Here is a 22,082-nt window from a genome sequence, read left to right as displayed (position 1 = left end):
GATTGGGAGAAGTTAAGTAAATCGTCCATGGTCACACAGGGAGCAGAGGCAAGATCTGAACCCAGATCTTCCAACTCCAAATCCAGCACTCCTTCCAAATACCATGCTGGGTTGGAGAGGAAGTGAGAATATTGATTTCAGGCTCTTCTTGTCCTATAGACAAAGCAAAAAAAAAAAAGTAATGGGAAGAAGAGACAGAGAAAAGAGACAGAATCATAGGATTCAGAGTTGGACAACTTTAGATGATTGGATTAGAGATCATCAAATAGTTGTGGTTAATATATGTTTGTCTCCTTCCTTATATTATCTAGCATTTGTATAGTGCTTTGCGAATATCTTATCTTTTGATCCTCCCAACAGCCCTAGGAGGCAGGTAATATTATTATCCCCATTTTATGGATGAGGAAACTGAGGCAGACAAAGGTTAAGTGATTTGTTCAAGGTCACATAGTTGGTAAGTGTCTGAGGCTAAATTTGAACTCAGGTCTTCCTGACTGCAGATTCCCCCCACCCCCTTTTACTCTAGTCATTGTACTACCTAGCTGTTTTTTCTCCTCTGTTTCTACTTCCCCTGTTATTCTTTTCTTACACTCCTATTCTTTTTCTCTTTCATTCAGCGGAATGCAGTGTCTTTTGATTCCATTCAAATAAAATCAACTCAATTAATGTTTATTAAAGCTTACTATGAACTCAGCATTTTGCTTAGTTAGACCCAAAGTCCCATGGGTATTGCTTGTCCTCACTGGAGACATAGCGGCTATTTTAATTCTATAGGACACCTACAGTATCTGGGCCACCCAGTCACTCCATTGCCCTTGGAAGCTTCTCTTACCCCACCCACTTCCCAGTTATTGACAGAGGTACCTGACAGTCACGCTGGGGTCATGGGTCACACCACACGTCATGAAGGCCTTGGTGCCCTTGATGACGCTCTGGTCCTGGGGGGCCATGGTGATGCGTGTCCGGGCTGAAAGGCAGAGGTAGTAACAGGAATGAGCAGAGATGCAGAGAGATACAAGAAGGAGAATGTGTTCTTTGATGGCACCAAGTGGGTGGGTGCATAGCACAGATGCATGTAGCTGTAAGTCTCTGTATCTGGACACTGTGTATAAAGGGCTAAAATAATGATAGTCACAAAATTTTGGATAAGTAAACCATTTTTATATACTGCTTTTACTTTCAAAGCAATTTTACAACTATTTTCTCATCTTATCTTACCCATCCTTACAAATTCCTTGCTGTAGATTGAGACATATATTTTTTGGACATGGCCAATGTGGGAATTTGTTTTGCTTGACTACTCATATTTGTTATAAGGGTTTTCTTTTTTTTTCAAGTGGGGAAAGTGGAATGAAGAAAAAACAGATTTTTGTTCATTGAAAAAAATTTAAATTCAATGAAAAAAAATGAAACCAACACCTGCCTGTCCCCAACCAACAAATTTCAAAACCTTTTTGGGGTAGGACAGAGCAGGAATGATTCCCTCCATTAAAGGTGGGGGAAACTGAGATATCTAACAGGAATAGAGGATAGAACCTGAAAGACCTGAGTTCAAATCCAGATGCAGATACTTACTAGTTGTGTGACCTTGGGAAAGTCACTTAACCGCAGTCTGCCTCAGTTTCCTCAACTGTAAATTAGGGCTAATAATAGCATCTATCTTCCCAAAGTTGTTTTAAGGATCAAATGAGATAATATATTTAAAATACTTAGCATTGTTCCCGGCACATACCGTGTTTCCCCAATAATAAGACCTATCCCTATTCTCTTACTGTGTAAGATTCCTCTAAAATAAGCCCTCCCCCGAAAATAAGCCCTATTGAGATTGCTACTGTAGTGAAGGTGGTCCCCTGTGCTACACGCTACATTACGGTATCCTCTGTATGCATCGTCCCCCTCACCTCCCTGTGAAATGCATGCCGCGCTCCGAGCTGCATCCAATCAGAGCTGCAGCAGTGAGCGCGTCATCCTGTTCTTCCCCAGTGATTTGCTTGCTGGCGCCATTGAGAGCAGTGCCGCAGAGGAGAGCTGAGGCAGGACAACATAAGCCCTCCCCTGAAAATAAGCCCTCTGGTGTTTTTCTTTAAAAAAAAAAAATAAGACAGTGTCTTATTATCGGGGAAACACGGTAGCAGGTGCTTAATAAATGCTTGTCTCCTTCCTTCAAACTTTCCACCCCAAACCATGAATCCTTTCTCCAGTCCATTCAGATATAACAAGCATTTATTGAGCACCTACTATGTGCCAGGCACCACTGGAATTACAATGATGAAGCAAATAAACAAAAACAGCACCTGCCCTCAAGCAGTTTACATTCTACTTGGGGACAAAACATTTAACTAGGCCAATGTTGTATGTAATTATTTTGAGGATGGAGAGAATACTAACACCTATCTGCTTCTGCTGTTCAGTTGTTTTCAGTCATGTCTGACTCTCCATGACCCCATGTGGGGTTTTCTTGGCAGAGATATTGGAGTGGTTTGCCATTTCCTTCTCCAGCTCATTTTACAGATAAGGAAACTGAGGCAAACAGGGTGAAGTGACTTGCCCAGGGTCACACAGATAGTAAGTGTCTGAGGCCAGATTTAAACTCAGGAAGAGGAGTCTTCCAGCCTCCAGGGCCAAAACTCTATCCACTGGGCCACCTGGCAGCCCTTATTCTCTCAGTAGCCTTTTGCATTTTTGGACAGATCTAATTATCAGAAAATTTGTCCTCATACTGAGTTAATAATGGTGGTCGTGAAGGTGATAATGATGATAAGAATGCCTCACATTTCAACAGCCTCTGACTCCATTCAGTGTGTGTACCTCTGTCTGCTGAGGTTAAGCAGCCAGAGCAAAGTTGTACCCATTCTGTATACCAGACCTTCAAACATTTGAGGACAGCTATCACGGCCCTCCTTTACAGGCTAAGTTTCTCCAAACTTTCAACTGTTTCACATATAACATGGCTTCAATGTAATAACAACAGGGGTAGCTAGATGGTGCAGTGGTCAGAGCACTGGCCCTGGAATCAGGTAGACCTGAGTTCAAATCTGACCTTAGATACGTATTAGCTGTGTGACCTTGGGTAAGTCACCTAATTCCATTTGCCTCAGTTTCTTCATCTGTAAAATGAGCTGGAGAAGGAAATGGCAAACCTCTCCAGTATCTCTGTCAAGGAAATCCCAAACTGGGTGATGGAGAGTCAGACATTTTGAATCAATTGATGATTGAACAAGAAGCAGCAGAAGAGTGTGTTAGCCCTTCCTGATCCTCTTAGCTGTTTGATCCTGGGCTAGTCACCTAACCCAACTGCCTCCAAAATAAAAAAAATAATAATGACAGCTAATACATAGTACTTTAAAGTTTAGTAAAGTGGTTTCCATATGTTATCTCATTTGATCTACATAACAATCCTGTTAGGTGGGTGCTATCATTATCCTGATTTTGACAGATGAGGACACTGAGTCTGAGATAGGTTAACTGACTTGCCTGGAGTCACACAACTAGGAAGTGGCTTGAGGTGGGATTTGAATTCAGGTCTCTTCCTCTGAACATCTATTAGGTTGTCACTGCCTCTCTGAAGATGTAGCAGTCCCCCAGAATAGGAGTGAAGAGATGAATTCTGCTGTCTGTTATCATTATTCTGATTGGCCCAAACACTGAGCCTGTCTTTTCCCTGTTTTCACTTTGAATCCAGGCAGCTCAAAAAGCCTTTTAAAAAATTCTTAGCATATTTAGCAAACCTCAGCTCATTCTGGGCTTTCACCTCCCTGATATTATTCTTATAGGCAAATGACATTCTTTTGTATTCATCCTTCTAAGTTAGATGGCCCTCTTTCCATCTTTTGTACATACAGTATGTGTTTTTTCAAAATTTGAACTAATGTGATCTTGGGCTGAATTAAGAAGGGCATATTGTCCGGAATGAGGAAGGTCACAGTCCTGTGAGTGCTGCCTTTGAGTCTAGATCTAGAATACAGTGTATAGTTCTAGGTACCACATTTTAGGCAGGATGTTGACAAATTTGAGGACACCCAAAAGAGGAAGACCCAAAAGGGTAAGGGGCTCCAAACCATGCCACATGAGTACTGGTTGAACTGTCAAGCCTGGAGAAATGAATATTTAGGGGAAATGGGATAGTTGTCAGCTATGTGAAAGGGCTCAAAGAAAGGGAACAAGCATTTAAAAAAATTTCTAAATTTTTTTGGGAGGCAATCTGAGTTGTTATTTGCCCAAGATCACACAGCTAGTAAGTATATGGGTTCAAATTTGAACTCAGGTCCTCCTGACTCTCGTAGAACTGTTCTATCCAGTGTAGCACCTAGCTTCCCCAAACAAGCATTTATTAAATGCTTACTATGTTCCAGGTAGGGGCAGGTAGTGACTCAGGGAAAAGGACACTGAGCCTGGAATTAAGTAGACTTGAGTTCAAATCCAGCCTCGGATACTTACTAGCTCTGTGACCCTGGGCAAGTCACTTAGCCTTTGTTTACCTTAATCCACTGGAGAAGGAAACTGTGTACCATCCAGTCGCTTTGCTAGGAAAACCCACAGGGTCATGAAGAGTTGGACAGGACTGCTTGACTTAACAATAACATGTTCCGGACACTGTGCTAACCCCTTTACAAATGCCATCTCATTTGATTCTCTCAACAATCCTGGGAAGTAGGTGCTACTATTATCTCCATTTTACAGATGAGGAAACTAAGGCAGCCAGAGATGAAATGATTTGCCCAGGGTCATACAACTAGTAAATGTCTGAGGTTGGATCTGAACTCAGGTCTTCCTGACTCTGACGACCCACTGTGCCACATAGCTTCCCGTTCTGCTCTTCTGTTGAGGGCAGTCTTAGGAGTAATGAGTGGATGCCACCCAGGCAGCTTTTAGCCTGATGAAAGGAAAAAACTCCCTAACACCTTGAGCTGGCAAAATAGGATTCCCTTGGGAGATAGTGATCACAGGCAGATTTCGAGCAAAGCCTGAATGACCGCTTGTCACAGACATCACAGAGGGGATCCCTGTTCACATCCTGGTTGGGAAAACTGTGGCTGGCCTTGGGTTATAACTAACCTCTTTCACAGTTCTGCCTGGGTCCTGCCCTGCTCCCTTCTAACCCCGACCTGAGAGTCTATGACTCCATTCTTCCCCTTTGAGCAGCTGGAGGGGTTCTTGCAGTCACAACCCTCTTTCCTCCCTCACTGGGATCATCTGTAATTGTCTTGTCAGAATTTCCACTTTTTGCCCTTCCCTTCCTTCCTGAGCCACATTTCCTTTCAGAGACTCTACTTCTATTTTTGCTATGAGCTTTTGGAAGTCTTCTCTGCTAAATACTAAGGTATGTGTTGAATTATAGCCAGCATTCCCTTCCTTTGCTATCATGAATTCTAAGCTGACATGGTCACTTTCTCCTAAGGTTCCTGCCAATTTCACATCTTTAGTCAGTTCCTCCTCCTCCTTACCCTCATTCTCACCACCAAGTGTCCACCCTTGGGTTTGTGGATTACCTCACAGGTGTAGATTACCCTTCTGCCCACCCCCTCCTTCTGCCAGACCTATTTATTTTGAATGAGGTTCAGATCCTTCCACTGTTACATTATGGCCAGGAATTACATTCTATCCAGCCTTAGGGATGTCTATGAAAGCACTTTCTTATATTAAAATGTCAAGTTCGCTCTGGTGGCTACTCATACTTTGGACATTGATCCATAGACATATGAGGTTATGTAATTATCAATGCCAACCTAATTCCAATTAGATTACAGACTCTCTGAGGGAAGGATTAAGTCATTTGTTTTATTTACTTGTCAAGTCAATTTCACAAGCATTTATTATGCACTTACTATGTGCCAGGTAGGTGCTAGGTGGTACAGTGGATAGAATGCTGGGTCTGGAGTCAGGAAGACTCATTGTAGTGAGTTCAAATCTGGCTTCAGACATTTATTAATTGTGTGACCCTGGGCAAGTCACTTAACCCTGTCTGCCTCAGTTCCTCATCTATAAAATGAGCTGGAGAAGGAAATGGCAAACCATTCCAGTATCTCTGCCAAGAAAACCCCAAATGGGGTCACAAAGAGTCGTACTTGATTGAAAAATGACTAAACAAAACATGTGCCAGACACAATGTGCTAAGAGATACAAGTACAAACAAAAAGACAGTCAGTCCTTTGGGGAGTAAACCCTCACAGAGCTTACATTCTAATGGAGAAGACAACACATAAAAGGAATCTGAAAGAATGAGTGTGTATGTGCATGTGTGTATGTGCGTGTGTGTATGTGTGTAGGTGTCCAAATGGTAGAGAAAGAAGCCTGGAGAGTTAAGAGTGGAGTCCAGAGAGGACAAAGGAGAGAATATGGCTGCCTTGGGCAGTTTCCTTAAGATGAAGTTTTTTTTTTTTCTTTAAGCAATCAGGGTTAAGTAACTTGCTCAAGGTTACACGGCCAGTTATTTCTGGGTGTGGTGCTGAGTATCTGAGCCCGGATTTGATCCAGGTCATCCCGACACTGGAACTGGTGCTCTTACTCGCTGAGCCACCTGGCCGCCCCTAAGCAATTGGGGTTAAGTAACTTGCTCAAGGTTACACGGCCAGGTGTTTCTGGGTGGGTGCTAAGTGTCTGAGCCCGGGATTTGATCTCCAGGTCTTCTCAACACTGGAGCCGGTGCTCTTACTCGCTGTGCTACCTGGCCACCCCTTAAGATGAAGTTTTGAGAGGAACTGACCAACTGGAAGATGAGGTCTACTCATCTGCTATGTATCTACTATGTACAAATTGTGCTAGGCCCTAGGGGATCTAGTTTTTTAAACTGAATTATTCAAGTTTCACTTGAGAATTCTTTCTGTGTCACATCTGCTGCCATTATTAATATAATTAAAGATGTGGAAAGAACTGAGAGGTCATCTAGTTCAATTCCCTTATTTTACAAAGAAGGAAACAGACCCGGAAGAGGTAAGTGATTTACCTAAGTGGCGAAGCTGGGATTTGATTCTCTGTCTCTGAAACAGAGTTCTTTCCAATATAGTATATTGTTTCCTTAGTATCCAGACTGACAGCTCATCTAGACATTTCTCCCCCTTTTTCTCCCTTTCAAATTTCAGCTCTAAGTTCTCTTGATTAACTCTGCAGGTCTCCTGTCAAGCATGTTCTTTTCCTTCTTCATGAGATGCACTGCACCCCCACATTCCCATGTGGTTGCCATTGTACAATATGGTCCAGAAAAAGAAACCCTGTTCTTTGACTCCCATTTTAAAACTAGTTGGCTGCTCATTTCCTACAGTCTCCCTCTGGTTTAACAACTCTCTAGGACAACAGTGAAGAAAAAGAAAGTAAGTCTGATCCTTCAAGATCTCTCTCAAAAATAGCAACAGGAACTCCCCAAAGAAACAAAACCACCCAGAAGTCTCAAAAGAAAACGAGAGAGAAAATCACCAAAAACAATGGGTAACCCAAAGAAGAGTTCTCATGCAATGAAAACAAAGTTTTCATTTTCTTTAAAATGTAATGACCTTCAACTGAAAGATGAGAATTCCACCTGTGCCCTCCTAAACTTTATTCTCCTAATCAATACCTCAAAGTCATTAGTAAGACACTGCAAGTGTTTTCTTAATTTCCACATAAATTAGTCCTTATCCCTATCCCAGAATCCATCAGGGATAGCTGAGAAGTGGGAAGAACCACGTGTGTAGGTGCGTGCGTGCGTGCATGCTCAATTTTTCTCTTTTCCCTTCCTTGCTTTTTCCTCCAACCCAAGGCCATCCTACTCCAGAAGGGACTCTTCCCTCTTGTCTTCCCCCATTAATTGGGCTACTTGGCTACTCACAGGGCTTGGATGAGATGAAAATCATCAACTCCATTCCTTCTGATGAGATGGAGGTCTAGCAGCCCTGCCACTACCTCCTAAGGTCTTCTAGGCTTTCTCACCTGACCTGCTTCAATGGTCTGAAGTCCGCCCAGCACTAGCATCTGACTTATTCATGGATGTCTTCATATGAGCGGATACATGTATCTTCTCAATGGGAAGTCGTCACCCACAATTCTTAGGTCTTACTTCTCTATTTCTTGAGTAACAGTCGTGGAGGCACCTTCTGAATCCTCATAGTTCAATGCTCGTCTCTTTTCCAAAAGGTCAAGTTTCACCTTCTTTCTGAGTAGACTCATGCTCCCTCCAGTGGTACAGAATATTTTCTTCTCTTTCTGCTTTGTTCCATTCTCTTCTCAATACCAACCTTCCCCATCACTAGTTTTCCTTCTTCAAAACCTTCTCAGAATCTTTTTTTTTTTTTGACCTGGCCACCTCCCTAGATTGTTCTTTTCATCTTGTGTAGGAATTCTTTGTTTTCTCTAATAACTCAAAGCATAAAGAGATGCCCCTCAAGCCCTTTCACCTTCTTCTCTAGCAGGAAAATCAGCTTGTATTTACATCACCCGTAACTGTTGATTAGCCTCAGGCAGCAAGATACACTTAACCTGCTAAGTCACCGGGACAGTTCTCTTTTAGACCATCCTTCTTTGTCCCTCCTTCTCTCAATGCAAAGCACAATGAAAGGAGGGACATACAAAGAATGGAAGGGATGGAGATGAGGGGTCAATAGAGTGAAGTATAGAAGACAGGTATGGAGATGAAGAGGGATGCCCTAGTCAGGTAAGACAGAGTCTGGTGACTGGCCCCAAGCTTAATTTCTCTTGCTTAAATGAGTATAGTTGTGTGTGTACCTAAGAGATAATGAGGACACTATAATTGCCACAACAAATTGACCTCTTCACTGTTTTTGTTTTTCTGTGAGCTCCGAATTCTAAGGGGCTTCAGGGAATGTTATTTTTAGGCCTGCTTGGCTGCTCTCTTTCTTACCACTTCTAACCTCTGCTAATGTTAGGTGTTATTAAGTCACACTGATTTGCACAGCTTAAGCATCAAGGTTAGCCTCTTTCGACAAGCATGTACTCCAGAGAAGCGATATTCTAGCACGTTTTACTTGCATCTTCTTATGGCTCTTGCTGTAGGTGTCACCTGGGAGCTTCTGGTTGTCTTAAACATTACCAGTCCTTTCAACTATTTATCATGTAACATTGGCTTCAGACCAGTCACTGACCTGGTTACCTTCCATTAAAAACCCACTCCAATTTGTCAATTTCCTTTAAAAAAAATGTGGCAGCTGAGATTGAATACATTTACAAAGGTAGAGACGCTGACTGCATCTGTAAGTACCCTATATGATCCTGTGTACTAGGGGAAGGAGCATAGAGCTATATACCTATATCTACTTATAGAAGGTATATATTTGTATATGTTCATTGTGTGTATGGATTCACATGGGGTACAAATACACACTTTGCATTCTTATTAGTCAGAAATTTCAACTTACCCCACACAACCAAATCTGCTGATGCCTCATCTACTCCCCGTGAGTTGGTGGCCAGGCATGTGTAACTGCCAGCATCTGAGATTCGGGTGGGACTGATGAGCAGGCTGCCAGACTCCAGGAGCGCGAAGCGGGGTAACTGAATGGAGCCACTAGCCAGGATCCGCTCACCTGCAAGGAGATACAGAAGAATATGCAGCCAGCACAATCCCCGATTACTCTCTCACCTGGCACTGCCGGGTCACCTCAAGATTGAAAAGGCCAGGGAGAGAAATATTGCAGGAGAGTGGCTTGTAGGCAGGATGACCTAATATTCCTTTTGTGTACCTAGTTTGTCTCTATCTTACCTTTCTCTTCCAGAAACACCCTAGTCAATCGCAGATTCACAGTCTCATAGCTGGAAGGGACCTTAGAAATTATCTTTATCTAGTTTCATTTTATAGATCAGGTAACTAAGGCACAGAAATGCAGAAAAATGATTTGCTCGAGGCCACATAGCTAGTTAATGGTAAAGGGAGGACAAAATTCTTAATAGATAAATATTTCTCATTCTTTCCTAAGCCCTAGTGCTCAAACTCTAGATTCCATCACTGCCTTCAGGCCCCAGCACCTTCTTTCTCAGTCTCTCACAAACACAGAGAGCTCAGAAGCAGCTGGCACCTGTGAATCAGGTAGAAGCAAATAATGTTGATGAGGTGATGATGGGCATCCTGAAGCTGGATGCTTCAGGAGAAAGTCACCTTGGACAAGTGCCTAAGCTTTAGAAGCACTGGGAAGGAGGGGACAAGTGGAGGAGGTAGAGATGATGGCCTGGGAGAGGTTTGGAAATGCTCTTTGGCAAGGGAGACTGAAAGTCTTGCTGACTTGCCCTAGGGTTCTCTCTGTTTGCCTTTATGAGTGTACCTGTATATGTGTACTTATGTATGTATTTGCTTATACAAATATCCATGTGTGGTTGGATACAAAATGAAGTATCCCTGGGTAGATGTGCATGAATAGATCTGTATTTGAATGAAAAAAGGCTTTAATTAAGGGCTTACTATGTGCCAGACACTGTACTGAGTGCTGGGGATATAAATACAAAAGCAAGACAATCTCTTGTTTCAAAGACCTCATATTCCAATTGAAGGAGAGATCACACAAAGGAGAATTCAACTGAAGGAAAAATAGCAAGGTCTGGTGTACCTTCAGGTACAGTGGCAGGGTCCAGGAGCCCTTAGGGTATACCCCAGACAGGGAAACCTTTTTTTGCCCCAAGTCACAAAGATCGATAACTACAGAGTCAGAATTTTAGAATCCAAGTCTCAAAAGCCTCAGTCTTACACTCTTGTTACTATAACCCAGTGCCCATATGCCCTCCTGAATGCCCTTTTACCTTTTTGCCAAGTGATAGCTGGCCGGGGTGCCCCAGATGTCTCACATGCCAGCACCACAGACATGCCATCAATCACTGTGCTGTCCAAAGGACCTCTGGTGATGTTGGGGGCAATGCCTTGGGAAAGAGATGGATAAACTTCTTAGTAAGACTCCATTTGGGCTTCCCACAGCTGGGGGGCAGTAGCAACTCTAAGTCTTAAGCAGACAATCTCCTATTTGCCCCTGTCCTATTTTGTTATTCAAGAAACATTTATCCATGCAATACATCATACTAGGTACTATTGCCTTGTTCCTTAGCAGGGAAGCAGGAAATTCACACCATTCTAAGATAGCTCAACATATTCCAACTGTCTTTGAAATAAACACATTTTTTCTAGTTCACCCAATGCCTTTCTAGTTTAATCTCCCCTTGTTGAGGTTCATTGCCAAGAAAATGATTGATATCAATCATTCTTTCCTATTTGTTCACAGGCCCCAATAAGGGGAAAGACCCAGACCTCCCCAGGCACTTAAAACCTGGCAATATAACTGACAATTTTCAGTTTTTTTACTGAATTTTCACTATGTTCTTCACAAGAGACTGTTAATCATACATAAATTGGGATTTATTATTGTTGTTATTTATTATAATTGTCATTGTCATTGCTGTTACTCCTTCACCTCATTTTCCAATGAACACTTCATTGTCATATACCATTGGTCCTGGCTCTCAAAAAACTATGCTCATGGAGGGCAAGCTCTGGCAAGTTCGACTAAGCCAAATGGACCATTTGGTAATGGACTGTGTCTTAGGGTGGTTCACCCTTAGCCTAGCTAAGCCTGGAGAAGTTTATCTTTAAGAAGCTGTCCAACAGATCTATATGTATTTATATGTACACTATGTATATTTTGTGTGGGAGGCACAGAAATTCATGAAGAATCTTAAATTGAAGTGGGGTGGTTGGATTGAGAGCCAGCTCTTTAGAGGAGGTACAGATACTGATGAAATCATAGATATTTTGACAATTCAGGAGAACGTCATGAGAGAAATGATTATCTCTTTCTCATATTAATAGCCAATCATTAAAACTGGGGAGATCGCAGCTTTTTCCCCCCTCTACTATTTCCTTGCCCAATCTCTCAAGGACAGGGCAGATGGAAGATAGGATTAGCATTCTTCCTCCTTCTGGGTATTGCTACTCAATTCAACTAGATCTAAGGTAAAACTCCTTTTGGCTCTGGCTTGGGTGGAGGATAAATTCTTTGAATAGCCCAAGGCTGGGGGTGACTTAGAAATAAATGATATAATCAAAGTTCAGATCCAGCCCCTCATTGTAATATTAATTCTCATTAATTATTAACCTATCAAAATTGATTGCCACCCCTAAGAACACCCCTCTTTCCCTGTGAGCCCACTGCCATGATTGTCTTTGGTCTAGGAGAGAGATGGCTAAATGGCCATCCTTTTATTAAAAATACTGGCATTCAACATCTAGAGAAGAACTATGGAATCGGAATGTAGAACGAAGCAGGCTATTTTCTTTTCTGTTTTGCTTTTTTTTTTCTTCCTCATGGTTTTTCCTATTCATTATAAATTCTTCTATGCAACATGAGTAATGTGAAAATGTGTTTAATAGGAATGTATGTGTAGAGCCCATATCATATTGCAAGCCATCTTGGGCAGGGAGGAGGGAGGGAGGGGAAGAAAATTTAAAACTTATAGAAGTGAATACTGAAAACTAAAAATAAATAGTTTAATTAAAAAAAGAAAAATGCTGGCATTATTAATAAAATTATTAAATTACCCAGAAATTATATCTCTCAAACCTTTTTAAATGCTACTGTTTCACCTTCTTTTAGGCCAGTGAATGCAATAGGTGCTTAATAAATGTTTGCTGCATAAATGAAGTGTTTACGTCTATTATGATGACGAATATTATTACTTGTTGCTGATAATGTAAAAGACTACCATATTTCCAAGCAGTCAATTGAATGGCTTCACTCAAGTCTTTTCCTTGGGTAGAAATTTGTGATTCTCCCCAGAATGTAAATGAATGGTTTTTCCTTCAGCATGATCACCTCTTTCAATTTAATTTGATCCATTAAGCATTTATTAAGCACCTACTATACACAAGGAGCTCTGCCAGGAACTGGTGATACCAAAACAAAAATGAAAGGAGCTTATATTCCTTTTTTTTTTTTTTTTTGCCTTTTGGAGGGCAATTGGGGTTAAGTAACTTGCCCAAGGTTACATGGCTAGTTTTTTTTGCGTGGGTGTTAAGTGTCTGAGGCTGGAATCGAACTCGGGTCCTCCTGACTCCAGGGTCAGCACTTTACTCACTGCGCCACCTAGCCACCCCAGGGGCTTATATTCTATCATAGGAATATAACACATACACAGAGAAGTAAACATGTGTGGGTGTATCACATATATATCTACACACATACACATGTATATGCATATGTATTCCTATGTATCTATCAAACAAAGTAATTTTGGAGGAGGAGACACTCTAATAGCTACTGTGATATAAGCAAAGGCCTCATCTAGGATGTAATGCCCAAGCTGAGCCTTGAAGGGAACTAACAATTTCACAAGATGGTGGCAATGAGGAGGGACTGTGTTTCAGATATAGAGACCAGCTTATACAAAGTCATGGAGGTTAGAGATGGAATGTAGAGAGAACAATGAGTTCCTTCCCTCTCTAAAATTGGAACATGTTAACAACATGGTCAAGGTGAAATGAAAGCTAAGACCCAATATGGATAAAATCAATGTTTTTGTAAATAGCCAGCAAGCAGCTCAACAAGATCAAGCTTTCTGAACAAAACCACGTTCTCCTTCCTGGATCCTTTGGGGTCAGTGTAGTGTTGCCCACTGACACCTAGAGGCCTTGCTGTAACATTTCAGATGGTAAATACTGCAATGAGTTGTCAAAGGAAGACAGTGAATGGTGTATATGTAGAATAATACTTTTGAGGTTTAGAGATCATGTAGACCAAATTCTTCATTTTACAGATGGGAAAACTGAGGTTCAGAGATGTTTTAAGTGACTAAATCAAAGTCACAGAATAGGTAAATGGCAAAGCTGGTACTCAAATCTAGCTCTCCTGACTCTCAGGTCAGCTCTCTTTCAAATTTTGTAACACTATCTTATCTTCAAAATAAAACAGAGTGTCTGATATGGGATATAGAGGCAGGGAATGGACAAATTGCCTTATTAAGGAAGACTTGGGATTATATAATCCCAGAACCTGAGGCCTACATTGGACAACCTCTTCCAGTAGATGTGGGTAAACCCTGACAAAGAAAGAAAATCCAGGCATGAGCTTCAAGAGATTAGATACCTCCTGAGTGATGAAAGTTGGGAATGGGGCAGCAGTAATGCCTAGCAATTTGTGTCAAAATAAAAATAATATTCCACATTTATGCATTATAATTTAAAAAGTGTCCTCCTAAAAACCACCTTGAGAGATAGATGGTACAATTATTATGACCATTTTACAGATGAGGACACTGCAGTCAAATGCCTTGCCCATAGTTACATGGCTAGTAAATGGTAGATCTGGAATTCAAACCTGTGTTTCCTTATTCTAGGTGCACTATATCATACTGCCTCTCAAATTCAGGTTATCATACAGGCCACTAGACAGATGAGACTGTTATTCTTTGGAGTAGTCCATCCTGAGGGGGACTAAGTTGACAACATGATTCTCAAGAGGGCTCTTTGGAAAAGTTAAGACTTCCCTTCTCCCTCTCCCACAACTCAGCTTACTGGTGACAGCAAGGTAGGTGGAAGTCTGCACTTCTCCAGCTGAGTTTCGGGCGAAGCATTGGAACATGCCTGTGTCATCGGGCACCAGCCCACTGATCTGCAGGCTCCCATCTCCATGCAGCCGGAACCTTGACAACTTCTTCACATCAATGACAGCGGCATCTTTGTACCAGGTGGTGACAGGAGATGGCACACCTACAATGGGAAACGATAATAACTACAGCATGTCCTCTGTGAGCTATACTTGCACTTAGGGGATTGGGTTCCCAAGTGTGTGACTACTATGCAGGTACAAAGTTACTCTATGGGTTTGCACTCCTAAAATTGTAACTCATAAGCCCCCATTGGTGTTCTTACCTTTAACTATGAGTCAGTATATACAAAAAGCACAAAACAAGGCATTTACTCGGATGGCATAGTAAGAAGTAAGATTAGCTACATCTATATCACACTGTATGCTATTTTTGGGGAGGGGGAAAATTTAGAACTCAAAATCTTATAAAAGTGAATGTTGAAAACTAAAAATAAATAAGTAAAATTAAAAAGAAAAGATTAGGTATAAAACATCCTCTCTGTAAACCTGAGGTAACACTGCTACAAATGCACATAGTTTCAGTGGGAAATTTTTTGAGTTTGCTGGTAGTGAGGCACATGTCTAGGGAACACATGGGGCCAAGTCAATTCATGCTTCTGAAACTTCCAGGTCCAACATTCTTTCTTCCTGTGGTGTCCTCATACTTCTCTCCCTGGGCAGTGTCTGTGCTGGGAAGGTCATTTAGTTGGTCTCCTTGGGCCTGCTCTTCTCCACAGCTTGACTGCCAGGGCTAATTCCCTTGAATTGATTTGCTCTCTTCTCTGTTGCCAGGGTTCATGTACTTTGAAGCTGTTTTTTACCCTAAGATTCTTTCTTCTCTTTGCTGGATGTGATATCCCCTGCATGAGCATCTCCTGCTTCAATATCCCATGGTTGATTACAAGGAAGGAGAGGGAAGGCAAGAGGAAGACATCTGCTTTGCCCACTGGCAGGGGTTCAGGAGTCACATTCCACAAAGCAGCTCTGTGCCTCAATTATAACTCAGGGCTGGCAAGCTTGCTTTTTAAGGGCCACCAGGGTTATAAACAATAAATATTCAGCTCTAATTACACCAAGAATTCCAGCCCTTTATACTTCATAAAGAAATAGCAGATTATATGCTCCCCTTTGCACTTTACTGAACATATTAATACCTTCCTATTTCTGCCCCTTTTGTGATTTCATTAAATGGGTCAGCCCTGGATGGAACTTGGGGCCAACGGCCCGCCCCTACATCACACACACACACACACACACACACACACACACACACACACACCACTTGAATGTTTGCAAATTGACTTTGTAAACATCTCATTTGATCCTTTATAAATTCTAGAAGTTTCCTCTTTTATAGATGAGGAAATGGAGGAGGCTTCAAGACATTCAGCAACTTATGGTGGTGTTTGAAGGTATCTAGTGGTAATTTGAACAAGCTTCTTTCATGAAGAATCCACATACTTTCCATTATATGATACTACTTCCTCATATGGGGCCTTTGAGTAAGAAAAGAAGGAAGGAAACAAGAATTTATTAAGCTCCTACTGTGTATCAAGCACTATTCTAAGCACTTTACAAATATTAACTTTTTTGATTCTGTAAAGCCAAGCATAAGCAGCTTTCCAGAGGACTGCTTGCTGTGAATAGCTTCAAAATTCTGATTACACAGTATAGTGAACTCTCTATTTATTCAGCAACAAACTAAGACAAAACATTCATAGAAATCACAGTACAGCATTCACAATATTATGGCATAACAACTTATCACTAAAATGGCCACACAGTTTTTATCAAAGTGGTCACATAGTTTTAAAGCAAATGATAACATTCATTTAGTAACACAATTATTTAGTAGGTCCTTAATTCAACCTCTAGGTCACATTGTCTTAATCTCTTCAATTAAAAAGTCCTCTTTATTCTTAATTAAAGAAGTCCTTAACTCAATCATCTAAATATAAAGGTTAGAGTTCTCCATCCCTATGCCATAGTAAGTCATGATTTTCTCAGTTTGCATTAAATACTCAAGGAGAGGTCTTTTCATCTTGACTCGAGGCAGGCTCTCAGCTTCCATGGTTCCTCTTCCATGGCCCCAGCTCCTGCCTGAATCTATCCAACTGCCATCTGGGTTCAAAGGCAGACAGCTCTCAGTTCTTTGTCCAGTTTCTCATGCAGTTCCTGTTCCATATTGAAGCTCACGGAGTCTGGTCAACCTCAAGTCCTTCACAGTTTCTGTTCCTGGGAAGACAAAGCTTAACAAAGCCACAATAACATTCATAAACATTGCCAGCATCCTCATCAGTTTGCTTTCTGCCTGAGAAATCAACCTAGACCCAACAAGGTCTGAGACAAAGCAACATCAAAACAGACAGACAAAGTTCTAGCACCACAGTCATGCTTCCTCCCAGTTCTCCTTTCTTCTCATTTCTCAGTTCTCATTCCTGGGAGCTCCAGCTGGCCCTCAGAAGTTCTTGGCAGCTCTCAGAAGAAGTTTACCACCACAAGTTCTGTTCTCAAAATCTTATCTCTTCTCATTTCTCAGTTCTTCCCACAGTTCTCTTCTCAATTCTTAGCTCCCCAGCCGCCAAGCTGCTTGCTCCCAGAAGTTCTGGCTCTCTAGCTTGGGCTTTTCTTTAGATTAGGTTAAATTAGCTCCTCAGCCTCCAAGCTGCTTGCTACCACAAGTTCTGGCTCTCTAGCTTGGGCTTTTCTTAAAATTGGGTTAAATTAGCTCCTCCCTGTTTCAGCCCCTTCCTGTTACATCAGCAAGTCCTTCCAACTGTGGGATTCACAAGTTCTTGGTCTTAATACTAGACACAATCATGAACTTGGAACAAGGTGCTAAGTACCTGTTTGATTGCAAATAAAAGGGGCAGGGAAGATCTCCAAATTCCCATTACCATTACAGATTCTCACAACAGCCCTGGGAGGTAGGTGCTATTATTATCCCCATTTTTCAGTGGAGCAAACTGAGACAGAGATTGAGTGACTTGCCCAGGGTCACATAGCTTGGTTGCATCTGGGACCAGGTTTGAATTCCTATCTTCCTGACTCCAGGTCCAGCGGGTCAGGCACTTTCTAAAGACTGCACCTCCAAGAAACATTTTTTACTTAAGGTACTTTTGGGCTGATGCTTTATTCTATTTTGAAGATAATGCAAAACCTAAAAGCATGTGATATTTCTTTTTATTCCCAAAGTTGATAGCCAATGATTGTCCAGGAACATGGGTGGAGCATCAAATGCCCAGCAGTAATCAGGCAGGCATCTGAGGAAAGAGAGAATTTGAATCCAAACAAGTTTGGAATTGAGTTGGCACAGAGTTCTTATTTCTTCTGTTGTTGTTCAGTCATTTTTCAGTGGTGTTTGACTCTTTGTGACCCCATTTGGGTCACAAAAAATTTTCTTGGCAAAGATACTGGAATGGTTTGCCATTTCCTTCTCTAGTTCATTTTACAGATGAGGAAACTGAGGCAAATAGGGTTAAATGACTTGCCCAGAGTCACATAGCTAGTAAGCGTCTGAGACCAGATTAGAACTCACCAAGTTGATTCTTCCTGACTTCAGGCCTGGCACTGTATCCACTGGGCCATCTAGTTGCCCCTTCCTTATTTCTAGAGTCCAACTACCCTAAAAGACCTTTGGTGGTCCAAGTCTATTCCTGTACAATCTGAATGCAGCTGGTCCTGACCTATTTTCTCTCCTCCCCCTCACCCCTCAATTCACTCACAATTTTCCTCTTTTCTCTTCCTAAGCCTTTCCTGGTGGGGATTTTGCAGTGCCTCTTCATATCTTCACCTCTCACCTGCCCATCATTCCACTGGGGAAAAGCGGTGCCTAGCTCTTTGTTCAATACCATAATATTGTCTATAGCACACACTGCGCCTTACCACTATGCCTTTTATATAGTCTTATAAAACTCATCTGCCTTTGGATTATATTTTGATTTAGCTACATCTAAAGAAGGAAAGGAGATTTGGGAACCAAAACTGTATGAGAATTCATCATTAACTTGGGGAAGACAGAAGAGGTGGAAAAGTGGAGAATGCTGTCTTGGTGACTGAATAGAATGGCTAAGAACCCAAATATTGCTCTATGAGCTATATCTTAGTATAGACACACCTAAGGCCTTAACACTGCTGGTGCTTTCCCCTCTCGACTAGTGTAGCTGATATTATGGTAATTTGGTGTTGTCAGTGACTCTGAAATTATGGGCAATTTGGCTGTCAGTAGCCTCAAAATTACGGTAATTTTGGCTCATTTGTAACCCCGAAGTTACCATAACTTGGATTGATTTATAGCCCTGAAATTATGGTAATTTGGCTTCTTTGTTTTCCTAGGTGCCTGCTGACGGCTAGATTGATTTCTTTCCTGTTAATATGTCCACTTCAGGGGGACCTGGGAGTAGCAGACACAATTCAGCAAAGAAGCTGTGCCCATGATGGGGAATGGGGAGAGGTGTCTTTCACCTCCTCCCAACACACTCATGCCCGTTACCTTTGGCCTGGCAGGGTATGTCCACCACCTTCTCCATCTCTGCAGTGATGTGTCTCTCTGGCTCCTTAACAAACTGGGGTGGCTCTGGGAGGGGGAGAAGGAAGAGGACAGCATTGGAGGCTGGCCACTCAGTAATTGGAACCTCTGATGAATGTGAGGTTCCCCTGCCCCCTTCTGCTCCCCCATGTTTCAGGCTAAGAGGGTGCTGGGATGCCTGTGGAGTGTTTCTTTCCTCCCACTCTTATCTCCAGCCCATCTCTACACTGTGTGCTCACCCAACACAGAAAGGACAGCACCCCGGACCACGGAAGGGACGCTGCTGCTGCGTAGGACAGCCTCACACTCATAGTAGCCAGTATTGCTGCCTTTGGGATTCAGGATAGTGAGTCGTCGGTTGTGGTCACTGATTCCCCCTGACACTGGCACCCCATCCTTCTTCCAAATGATGTGCAGTTTGATCAGGGGCCTGGCAGGAGGCAAGGGAAGCAGAGAGGTTCATCTGCATAAATCTGCATTGGTTATGCAGTAATTTGTACTTGAGAGAATTGGACATTTAAAATTCAGTTAAGCACCTTAAAAGTTGTCTCGATATTTCCCTTTTCTATTTTCTCTCTCTATTCCCCTTACTCTCCAATCCACTGAATATGGAGGAGAAGGAAAGGGAGGGGAATTGAGTGGAAGACAGAAAAGGCATGAGAAACATAGCTAAATATGAGAGACACCAAAAGAGACACATGGAAACAGAAAAAGAGGACATACGCATACGGGGCCAGCAAATAAAGAATGAACTATGAGCATCAGCCCAGTCCTCTCCCCAACCCAAGATGTCTTTCCTTGTATTTTCTTTTGATGTTGATATGGTATTTTATGTACATTATCTTATTTGATCCTCACAACAACTCTGGGAGATAGGATCATAGGAAAATCACCATCTCATTCAATACCTCCATCTTACAGATGAGGCCCGAGAGAAGCGATTTCCCCAAGGTCATATAGTCAGTGGCAGAGTTCAGGATTTGAAACCAGGTCCTCTGATTTCAAATCCAATGCTCTTTTCATTGACACACTAAATATTTTTATTTCTACTACTTGATGAGGAAAATGAGGTTCAGAGAGGTTAGCTGATTGAATCATGACCACATATCTAGTAAATTTCAGAGCTCTTTCCACAAAATGCCCTTTCTCCCCATCCTGTTTGCATAGGCCTCTCTGACTCTGATTTTCCATAATCTTTGTTCTAGTCCCTTCTTGGTTATTCAGAGACATGCAGTTATAGAGGCATAGAAAAGAGACATCAATTAGCATCAGACCAGGAGTTTCCAGTAGAACAGAGGAGTCAACCATGATGGGGGACATAGGAAATTTGGGAGGTCAGTGATTAAGTTTAGAGAGGAGGGAACAAGGGAAATGGAAATTTGGGAGGTCAGTGATTAAATTTGGAGAGGAGGGAACAAGGGAGACAGCTACTGACCTGGCATTGGCCACACATTCCATGGTCACCTCTGAGGTCCCAGCTACCACGCTGGTATTCTTGGGAGGGATGATGATAGTTGGGGCAATAGGGTCTGCAGGGCCACCTACATCTAGGAAGAAGGCAAAAGTTAGTCCAAGAAACACATCAGAAATTGCATCTATCTCTTAGCCTCATCTTTGGGAGCTGAGATCACAGAGACCTAGGGGCCATAATAATATTAATGATAGCTGACATTTATATCATACCTTAATGTTTGCAAAGTACTTTAAATACATTTCCTCACTTGATACTTCCAACAACCCTGTATTGTTATTGCCCCCATTGTATAGATGAGGAAACTCAGACTCAGAAATTAAATGATTTGCCCAGGGTCATATGGCTAGTGTCTCAGGAAGGATTCCAACTCAGATCTTCCTAAGTCCAGTGCTCTAACCAATACTCTCACAGAGGAATGGGCAGATGAGAACGATTTGTTCTTTGTGGCCATGAAGGCAGGTGAAGCAAGTGCTTGCCAGTCATTTGGACTTTTGTTTTGCCACTGGACTTTGATGACTGGAAGAGAGAGTAAGGCTGATGACTTTGTACTTCTGCCTCTCTTAAATCCAATCCATGCAGAAGTCAGGACATCAACGGTTTTCTTCGAAAACAAATGATGAACCGTAACATGCTTACCTTTTTTTTTTCTTTTTTTTTTTTTTGCTTTTTGGAGGGAGGAAGGCAGGGCAATTGGGGGTGACTTGACCAAGGTCACACAGCTAGTAAGTGTTAAGTGTCTGAGGCTGGATTTGAACTCAGGTCCTCCTGACTCCAGTGCCGGTGCTCTATTCACTGGGCCACCTAGCCACCTGAGAAATGCTTACTTCTTAAATGTGACAGCATGATGAGATCACCTCTGGGGGAACCAAAGGAGTATCCATTTAAAAGGTATGGGGGAGAAGAAGGACTTGAACCATGACAGTTAAAGCCATGGATCCTTATTCTTCAGCTACCAAATGAGATAAGATATTTACAGAGCTTTTGCAAACCTTAAAGCATTATATTAATGTTAGTTATCACTGTTTGTTGTTGTTATTACTGAGCCCTTCCTGGCAATGAGTACCTTCCTCTAATCTCTGTTATCTTCCAGATTTCATATTACTTGGAGCACATCACTCACTCTCTCTCTCTCTCTATTATGGGCTTGTACTTGGCAGTGAGAAAGCATGTGGTCAGAGTCAGTGCCTATGTACACAGCGTGATCATGGAAGAATGGCTCTTGAGCCTGGGAGGCACAGTACAATAACAGGGTTGATGTTTAGTACAGGGGTCTCCTCCCTGGTGGTGTTACTGTGGAGTGTGGTATTTGTTGGCATTTGGCTCACTCCAGTGTTATAACTTGTGCTATTTCAGAAACAATCTACTCTTTGCACCAGAATTGAGGATGTAAGAAACGTTGAAGGCTAAGGCAAACCCAATCAAATGCTGCTTTATCTTAATCGTACCACCTGAGCTCAATCCCTGTTTCCCATCCCTGGCAAATGGTGTCTAGACATGGGCCCTAGATCAGGCATAGGTAACAACCTAATGTGAG

The 22,082-nt window shown here is 42.1% G+C and overlaps 1 protein-coding gene across 1 annotated transcript in view; it reads right to left on the bottom strand.

Moving 5' to 3' along the window:
* Nucleotides 1-22,082, bottom strand: part of SDK2 (sidekick cell adhesion molecule 2) — a 479,875-nt gene that overhangs the window by 119,857 nt on the left and 337,936 nt on the right. The window contains exons 6-12 of the mRNA XM_069076864.1: nucleotides 20,510-20,621; nucleotides 19,314-19,504; nucleotides 19,039-19,122; nucleotides 14,474-14,668; nucleotides 10,717-10,833; nucleotides 9,345-9,512; nucleotides 865-967 (exon numbers count right to left, since the gene is read on the bottom strand). Coding sequence (XP_068932965.1) covers nucleotides 865-967; nucleotides 9,345-9,512; nucleotides 10,717-10,833; nucleotides 14,474-14,668; nucleotides 19,039-19,122; nucleotides 19,314-19,504; nucleotides 20,510-20,621 — 970 coding nt within the window. The remainder of the gene's footprint in view (nucleotides 1-864; nucleotides 968-9,344; nucleotides 9,513-10,716; nucleotides 10,834-14,473; nucleotides 14,669-19,038; nucleotides 19,123-19,313; nucleotides 19,505-20,509; nucleotides 20,622-22,082) is intronic.

This window comes from Petaurus breviceps, unplaced genomic scaffold, assembly GCF_028583685.1.
Source record: "Petaurus breviceps papuanus isolate PSGF00001 unplaced genomic scaffold, PetGlider_PUasm1.0 90925, whole genome shotgun sequence".
Taxonomy (NCBI): Eukaryota; Metazoa; Chordata; class Mammalia; order Diprotodontia; family Petauridae; genus Petaurus; species Petaurus breviceps.
This window is presented reverse-complemented; position numbering and strand designations above follow the sequence as displayed.